Here is a 9,443-nt window from a genome sequence, read left to right as displayed (position 1 = left end):
CGTCGACAAAATCCGGACTATGGGGTTGCATTTTAGCTCAAAGGCTTATAAATTGAATAACGAATTTCGTCAAAATTAGAGATTCAAAATTGATTGCATTGTATTCTTTGTCATACCCTGAATCCAAAAATATATACAAATGTTGTGTTTGGATTTAAAACAAAGTCAGAAAGTGAAAAGGAATACTTTTATCTTTTAAATGGCGTTTACATAAGTCTGAATATTAGTAACCTTAATTCAGACTTATGTAAACGCCATTTAAAAGATAACGCACAGTGTGTTTGCGGTGATCCAAATAAAACAGCCGAACATTATTTATTAAACTGCACCTTGTATGCAGATGCTCGTCTGACAACAATCAATTCGTTGCCTGTTCATTTCAGACGCGTGGAAATATTATTAAAAGGTAGCGAGCAATATTCTTTTCGTAATAATATATTGATATTTGAGTCTGTCCAATCGTTTATTGTCAAATCTGGCCGACTGATTTGATGGATGTGTTCACGCATTGATAGTGTATATGTGTGTGGGCAGGCGTATGTGTACCTCCACACTGCCTCTCTCTGTGTTATCGTATTTGAAAACATAAGCAGCGTTTAAGCAATGATTATTATCGTTTGTCTTGTATTTTATATTTTAACGAATTACTGCCTCTCCATCAACAAATTGTTACATTTACTTGAATGTACATGTTGCATGTCTCAGACTTGATGTTCTCTTCCTATGCGCTTTCGTCCTAGTCTCTCCTTGTGGTTGTTTGTACTTTCTCCCCCCTCCCCCTCCCTTTTCTTTTTTCTCTTCTGTAGATTCTTCTGTTTCTATTTAGTTCCCCATCCCCATTCTTTCAATTTGTTCTTCTGGTTTATTGTTGTTATGTCCGCCATTACAAAAATGTGTGTAATTTAGTATTGTTCTGGTCACTTGATATAAGCATTTGCTTGAGTGTGTGTCCTAGCTGTGTGTTTTGAACTGTTCATGCGAATAAATTCTGAATACAATTTTGTTTAAACCAAAAGGAATACAGAGAATCGGGCTTTCCTGTTTAGCAAAGGCGCTACTGCACTTTATACTGCTGTTATTTCAAGCGATCGACAGCACTATTTCCATGGACTAGTATTCTCAATATCTTCTCACAATGTGTCCGCGCTTTTTTGACCACGGGGAATCAGCGAAATATTGGTGAAAAAAGTGCAATGCGTTCAGTTTCATTAGTCGACAGATTGACTAAATGTATTCATTTTGCTGCATGTACGTGACTTGTTTTTCTTTTCTTTTCTTGTTTTGTTGCTTTTAGACTATACAGGTGATAAAAAACAAAGAACACTCATACTCATTGTAAATCGTGCTCTGACACACACACACACACACACACACACACACACACACACACACACACACACACACACACACACACACACACACACACACACACAATCAGTCATAGACACTTTTTTCCAGTCTTTATTCTCTTTTTTGAAGCTTGTACACATGGCAACAATTAATTTCTTTATCAGAACATTAATTAAAAATAATAATATTTTTGTATTGTGCAAAAATGCTGTCAACGTATCAAATAAGAATAATCTCACGTGCACTGTTTTAACGGCTTTAATTATCTTTTCTCATAAAGGTTAATCAATAATACGTACGGGTTACATGCCGAGTCTCAGTGCATATTCCTTGTTTTCACTACCTATTTTATTCATGTTTTTATTACTTAGTTAGTGGAAGAATCTTTTGTAATGTATGTTTGATGGTGTATGCTTTTAATCAAGCGTTGCTGACTATGAATGTAGATGTAAATGCTTGTATAACTGTGTTTTAATTTTAAATGTGTCAAGCGCAAAGAGCATAATTGTAAAGTTATGATGTTGCGCTATATAAATGCTCATTTATTATTATTATTATTATTATATTAAAAATAATGGTCGAAGTTAGTGGATCATGAAAAATGCGAGCTTCAACGAGCTTTTTCATGACCGCGAACTGAGACCTGGAATGTTGCATTTGAACTGCTAGTACGCCTCCATTCACATGTGTATCTCATACAACACATTATATTGAAGCCCAAGAACACAGAACATCAAGGACACAGTAAGTGTAGAATTTACACAGTAAATGCATTGTAAGTAAGAACATATATTTACTGATTACTGATTACTGGTTCAAATTAAGGTAAGGTAAGGTAAGGTAAGGTAAGGTAAGGTAAGGTAAGGTAAGGTAAGGTAAGGTAAGGTAAGGTAAGGTAAGGTAACATAACATAACATAACATAATCAACGAGGGTAATAGAATAAGAACTTTCCGTACTGTTTTACATCCAGCCAAAGAATAACAGTTGAAGCAACAATCTGAAAGTGTGACATGACCAGTTTCACTTCATAACTAAACTAACACGATTCAATTGCATAAAACAAAGTAAGACAGAAAGAAGGAAGGACAGCAATAAGCAAAGAAAGAGTGCGCAAAAAGATATCGCACAATATGTATACCGAAAAAATCGTTGCATGACAGAGCAAATGGCAACAGAGGGGATTTTTTGTTTGTTTGTTTGTTTGCTTAACGCCCAGCCGACCACTAAGGGCCATATCAGGGCGGTGCTGCTTTGACATAACGTGCGCCTCGCACAAGACAGAAGTCGCAGCACAGGCTTCATGTCTCACCCAGTCACATTATTCTGACACCGAACCAACCAGTCCTAGCACTAACCCCATAATGCCAGACGCCAGGCGGAGCAGCCACTAGATTGCCAATTTTAAAGTCTTAGGTATGAGCCGGCCGGGGTTCGAACCCACGACCTCCCGATCACGGGGCGGACGCCTTACCACTAGGCCAACCGTGCCGGTCAACAGAGGGGATAACTTAAGTAAGAATTGCACTTGCTACAAAGCATTTTTTCAGGACATGTATAATTCTTAAATACAATGTTAAAACACACGATATCGACTAAAAGCAAACAAACAAGACGTCTAGTTTTTGCCATCTCTTTCCAAGCTAACTCTCTGACTCCGAAAGCCAAACAAAGTTCGAAAACACGTCATAACGTGACTAATGGTGTCACATAAAAACATCTGTCACTTCCGGCTTCCCGAGGAAGTTACAGAGAATTCAAGAACGAAGTTTGTCTAGGTGACTTCAGCATTTCAGGAGTAGAAAATGAATCGTGAGACTTCTCGAACTATGTGGTCCAGACTTAAAAGTTGACCTGATTGGAGGGCGTTGAATCAGTTTAGTTGCTTACACATCTGTTACCGTGGTGACGACAATTGTATTCTCGTGGATGCGGGAGGGACTCGAGGGGGTGGGGAGGGGGTGAGTGGTAGAGGGGGTGGGGGTGGATAGAGGAGGACTTTCGCAATTATTGCGTTGACTTCCGAACACAAATCTAATTGTGTGGTAAGTAGAGGTTACATGCCGAGTCTCAGTGATTATTAAAAATAATGGTCGAAGTTAGCGGATCATGAAAAATGCGAGCTTTAGCGAGCTTTTTCATGACCGCGAACTGAGACCATTATTTTTTATAATCACTGAGACGAGGTGTGTAACCTCTTTATTCCTTCTTTCTTCAGTTATTCAAAGAAAAGAGGAGTTGTTTTGCGAAAGTTTGATCGAATCCTATTCACTCAACCAGTCAACCTGCGCAGGCGATCGATTAATGCGCGGTTGTATAGTTCCGTGCAAATCATTCCATTCTGTTAACACTGACTTCTTGTCAGTTTTCCTATTTTGGACTAAAATCAAGTACACAGATATGCTGTTATTCTGCTGTGGCGGCAAAGGCAGATATTGTGTGTTCTGTGTATGTTTTGGTATCGCTTAGGATAATGTTCTTTCGTCAAATGGGACTAGCAGACGAACTTTTGCACCCGTGTTCCAACGTTAAAAACTGTATGAAGTTGAGTTTTCTGGGGAAAATAGTGTATGAAACCGCTTTATGTTGTTTAAATTGATGAGATGTGTGCATTTGGTTGTGTGTGATCTGTTTATTAAATGAAATATTGTTGAAAACTGACCGTCGGATTGCAGTCTGTTGTCGAAGAAACTGAGTGAAAAGAAATTTGAAAGGTGAACTACTCTTGTCGCTAGACAAAGTATGCGAGTTACTTGCCTTGGGAATTTGCTTGTGATGAACGTTTGTGCACAGCAGACCTAGATTCAGAAAACAACCAAACTCATGGATTTTATATGGAGATTCATGTGTTCAAGCCTGTAGTTGTTAATTTAAATGCGGTATGTTTGTATTGTTTGCTCCAGAGATGTATACTTCGTACATTAGAGCGATCGGAACTTTTCAGTCGCAAAAGTAGTACCGACGCAGAACAGCTTCTCAACCCATTGCGCTATCGAGGATTCAGGCTGTTGCTGGGTCGTTATTTGGCTGGTTGCTGGGTGTTTATCGAAAAATAACTAGCTCTACAGGTTTACAGAGGTAAAGAAGCAGAGGGGGGAATAATGCTAAATAATCGACCTCACGGAAATTGAGCACGCAAACCAATCAATTAAACCTATTGGAAAATACACCTTAATTGACTTACTGCTAAAACTCAAAACTTTGCACAGTCGATGTTTCCCCGATACCCAGGCCGGGATGTATGGGTGGAAGGGTGGGGGGCGGGGGATTGGAGAAGAGGGGAAGGGTCGAGGGCTGTGTAGCTATGTCTGTGTGCCAGTGGAAGGGTGGGGGGCGGGGGATTGGAGAAGAGGGGAAGGGTCGAGGGCTGTGTAGCTATGTCTGTGTGCCAGTGGAAGGGTGGGGGGCGGGGGATTGGAGAAGAGGGGAAGGGTCGAGGGCTGTGTAGCTATGTCTGTGTGCCAGTGGAAGGGTGGGGGGCGGGGGATTGGAGAAGAGGGGAAGGGTCGAGGGCTGTGTAGCTATGTATGTGTGCCAGTGGAAGGGTGCTCAGGCGACCTGGAAAAACCTGAGCAGATCTGTGGAGGTGTAGTGATTGCTTTCACGTTGGTGCCCCTAAAGAAAATACAGGGGAACTCCCCTTTTTAAGACCACCAATTTAGACCTCCCCCTTTTTAAGACCACCAATTTAGACCCCCCCCCCTTTTTAAGACCACCAATTTAGACCTCCCCCTTATTAAGACCCTGCTTTTTCAAATTGTATTTGTAATTTTACCCTCACCTTAAGAGTCCCTCCTTTTTAAGACCTACATTTCTCAGATGTGTAGAGGTCTAACGAGGGAGGTCCCACTGTATAGACTGAAGCGAACAGGTGAACTTTGTGTCTCTGTTGTTGTTAACGTTGTTGCTGTGGTTATGCAAAATGTTATTCTGCTCTGTTCGTTTATCTGCTTTGTTGGGTTGTTTCTATCAAGAGGAATCATCTCAGATCATTCTCTGCTTGAGCGCAGAGACACAACGTACTTCACAATGAAACAAATTTAAATCACTTTTTATAGTGCAATATCTCAGAAAACACAATCCTATTTATGGACATTAACATTCACGATCGGAAACCCGAACAACAACAACAACAACAACAACAACAACAACAATGCCCCAAATATGAATCACAATGGCATTTATAAGGCTACAAGTATCGCAGAAAACACATATTCAACACTAATATTTATGATGGGAAACCTGACCTCTTTGCTCGGCGACACGGTTGTCAAAGCACTGAAATAATCACAATATTATGATCATGTCATAGCCCACCACCACCACCACCACCCCTCCAACAACAACAGCAAACAACATAAAATCTCCCCCATCCCACGTACCCTCTCTCCCTAAACGAACAAGAAAGCCCTAAAGAAGTCCAAACAGTGTCTGCGCGAAGAGTATGCAGTACCCATGCCACTAATCCATTGGTAGAAGTGCTTGCTGCATGGGTAGAAGTGCTTGCTGCATGGGTAGAAGTGCTTGCTACATGGGTAGTTGTTCTTGCTGCATGGGTAGTTGTTCTTGCTGCATGGGTAGTTGTTCTTGCTGCATGAGTAGTTGTTCTTGCTGCATGAGTAGTAGTTTTTGCTGCATGGGTAGTAGTTCTTGCTGCACGGTTAGTTGTTCTTGCTGCATGGGTGGTAGTTCTTGCTGCATGGAGCGTTACTGCTGTGCCAGGTTGTAGCGACTGAGAACAGCACGTGCTGCAAGTTGGCCGGACTGCAGGGCGCCGTGCATGGTGGAGTAGTAGTGCTTGCTGCACGCCTCTCCCGCCAGCTGCACCACGGGGTCCTGAAACATACAGCAGTAAATTGTGGGTCAAGGCCAAGCCGACTTGTCTGCAGAACGGAAGACAAAACAAGCAAGCAAACAAACAAACACTGAGATTTCTCACTGTCTCTCTCTTTTTGCCTCTCTCCCTCTCACTGTCTCTCTCTCTCTCTCTCTCTCTCTCTCTCTCTCTCTCTCTCTCTAGTAGCTAGTGTTTTTGTTAGTTTTAACCTGAAAACAAATTCTTAGTTAATTAGTTATTCGTTTGGCTGTCATGTATGTCTAAAAGGGACAGGTTGGAAGATTAGGCATCGCCTAAAACCTTTATCCCTTTGTATTAAAGTTTTGAATCTGAATCTGAATCTGAATCTGAATCTCTCTCTCTCTTTCTTTCTGTCTGTCTGTCTGTCTGTCTGTCTGTCTGTCTGTCTGACTGTCTGTCTGTCTGTCTGTCTCATGCCTACCTTGGAAGAGGGCAGAGGATGACTGAGGACTTGATGTAATTCAAGTGGAACGCCAGCAGCCAGGTAGCTGTAGGCTCCTCGTGTGTAGGGGTTGCTGTGCCACTCAGATCTTTCAGAAAAAAAATAACAGAAAAATATCACTCAATATTCAAAATCGTCCAATTAAGCTAAGTCGCATACATGTAACCACAAACACAGAACCTATTTTTATACGCCTACACCAGCATAAACTTCTTATAAAAGTTGTTTCTGAGGTATGCGGTTGACATTTAGCATGTGAAAGGGGTATTTTGGGTCTCTTCTTGAGAAAAAAAGGTACATTTATCATCAATAGGGTGACTTTCTAACCCAGCCCATCCCCCCCCCTGCCCCAGGCCCAGCCCTGTTTCGCCATTGCCCAGATTTAAAGAATCTCAGGTGCATGAGATAAAGATTTTTTTTGTCATGAAAAGCTTACCTGATGAAACGACAAGGGGGAGGTAAGTCGGGTTTATCCATGAACAAGGTCAACAACTCGTGCAAGACGTCTTTGACCTCAGACACCGGAAGTGACTCCATGATGATGGCGGCCTCTCCGCCCACCCAGGCCACGAGGCAGAAACTGTGGCTCTGTATTAGGTGGTAGATGCTCACCTCTTCGTACCACTGACGCCCATTCTAAAGAATAGGACAATCGAAGGAATTAGATGGACGAATCTGAAATCAATGACTACATACATTCTCGTTTGCTGTGGCAATGTTATGGAGCTAGGTATTTGGTTCTGTCACTTTTACCTCATTCTACAGATAATGTGTGTAAGGGGGTATGTGTGAGGTGTGTGTGAGGGGTGTGTGTGAGGGGTGTGTGTGTGTGTGTGTGTGTGTGTGTGTGTGTGTGTGTTTCTGTTTGTGGGGGTGGGGGTGGGGGTGGTGGTGTGTGTGCATGCGCTTCCTAAATTTCTTTGTGAGTTTTCATCCGTTTATTTCAAACCTAGCATTTTATCATATAAAGTTATTCTGTTGAAGTGCAACTACATAACAATTTCATAAAACCAACCTCCATCTTCTTCGAGTATTTAGCTGACTTGAGCTGGGTGTCTGATCCATCCAGCCACAGCGGAATCACTCCCGCCACGTCACTTCCGAGCATGCGCTGTGTCCACTCGGTGGCGACATCCGGTAAACACGGGCAGCAGTTTTGCAGGAAGCTCCCTTTCTCCGCGTCCCACAGAAGAAACATCTTGGCCACGTTTCCAAAACCCATGGAGCTCACAGCTTTCTGGTGCTCTTCACTCAAACGGGGTTGGAAGAAATCCGGGTTGCTTCTCAGAAACCCGATCGACGACGTCACAATCACGTGATCCGCGAAGATGACGTCACCGTCCACGCACTCAATCATAACACTGAACTCTGGCTTAGTCCTGTCGGTATCTTTATCGAAAATTATATCCGACGGTTCTCTGGTGACAACCGTTTCGCTGCTAGTTCCTTTGGGTTTTGTACCTATAGAAAATGCGGCGTTTAACTCATTGAGCCGTGAAGTCTCTTCTTCAAGATTCTCACTACTGATCAAATTATTATTGAAAGAGTAGAGCTTAGTTCTTTCTTCACTCTTAGAGGAATCTTCCTCCACATCCACTTCGCCACCTCCTCTGCTTGTTTCGGCGTTGAGGCCTCCGCCAGCGGTCCAGTGAATGACCTTGACAGGCTTGTTGAGACGAAGACATCCCTCAGGGACCGAATCCTTCAGCAGACACTTGAAGACCTCCTCCATGCCCTGCGTGGTGACCCTGGTGCCGTTCCCCGGGCAAAACGCGTACTGGGCATCTCCTGCACACACCAAGCATCTAGCGATAGTTTCAAAGCATATGTTGAAGCAGAAAAGACAGTATAAACGAACAAAGCACGAAGACAATGTTACAACTGTCAGGGCTCCCCACGGACCCCACTCCTAGAGGGTCCCGGGACCCCCACTTTCACATTTTAGAGGGTCCATGAACCCCGACTACACATTTGTTTTTAGAGGGTTCCAACGCTCCAAAAGCCGAAAAGTCCAGGTGTACTTATAAAACATTGTGGTCACGCATTGTGCGCTGTGTTCAACAACTGACGATTGCAGTGTGAAAAAGTATAATATACAGTTCGCACGATAAAGGAAATTTAGAGCGTCTCAGGACCCGCTGTTTTAAAGTTTAGTGTGTCCCGGGACCCCCTCCATAAATGTCCAGTACGTGCTTTCGGCTCCTAGTGCGTATAGGACGCAGGGACGCGCACTTTGGGGAGCCCTGAACTGCAATGATTGAAACGACTACATTCCCCCTAAATCGGCGTGGTTAAAATGGTCATACACGTAACATCCCGCTGGGGCAAACAGACGAGTGCACGTGGGAGATTCAGCCAATGAACGCAGAAGAAGAAGCAGAAGCAGAAGAAGAAACGACTGCACAAGTATGTTGCCAAGATGTCTTATCTTTCGGCAAATGTCAGACGTTTTAAAAGCAGTTCTTGACGTAACCTTTTCCCCAGACTAAAAAAAAAGAAGTTCGGTACATGTGCCGAAATGACGGCAAAGTTGCCGGCGTTTGGAGTTAAAATTTAGCATTTTGCCGAATTCTGACATCCCTAAATTTGATGGTACGAGCATTTTGTGCAAAACAGTACTTATGTAGAGTTTCGAAACTCTGCTTGTAAAGGTTTTGACGCACCTTTTGATACTTACTGTACTTAGGTAGAATGTATTCCGAATAACTCTACTCTACAGTTAGCATGAAACGGTAAGTACATTTAATATCAAACGGCGGGAAAAAACGATAGATACTCTCTCTTCTTTTTGTAG

The 9,443-nt window shown here is 42.7% G+C and overlaps 1 protein-coding gene across 2 annotated transcripts in view; it reads right to left on the bottom strand.

Moving 5' to 3' along the window:
- Positions 1–1,594: 1,594 nt before the first annotated feature.
- LOC138981969 (spermine oxidase-like) overlaps positions 1,595–9,443 on the bottom strand; it is a 33,793-nt gene continuing 25,944 nt past the window's right edge. For both annotated transcript variants that reach the window (XM_070355157.1, XM_070355155.1), the window contains exons 7-10: positions 7,665–8,437; positions 7,086–7,285; positions 6,629–6,737; positions 1,595–6,185 (exon numbers count right to left, since the gene is read on the bottom strand). In XM_070355157.1, coding sequence (XP_070211258.1) covers positions 6,057–6,185; positions 6,629–6,737; positions 7,086–7,285; positions 7,665–8,437 — 1,211 coding nt within the window. In that variant the 3' untranslated portion in view covers positions 1,595–6,056. The remainder of the gene's footprint in view (positions 6,186–6,628; positions 6,738–7,085; positions 7,286–7,664; positions 8,438–9,443) is intronic.

This window comes from Littorina saxatilis, linkage group LG12 (genome assembly GCF_037325665.1).
Source record: "Littorina saxatilis isolate snail1 linkage group LG12, US_GU_Lsax_2.0, whole genome shotgun sequence".
In the NCBI taxonomy this organism is placed as follows: Eukaryota; Metazoa; Mollusca; class Gastropoda; order Littorinimorpha; family Littorinidae; genus Littorina; species Littorina saxatilis.
This window is presented reverse-complemented; position numbering and strand designations above follow the sequence as displayed.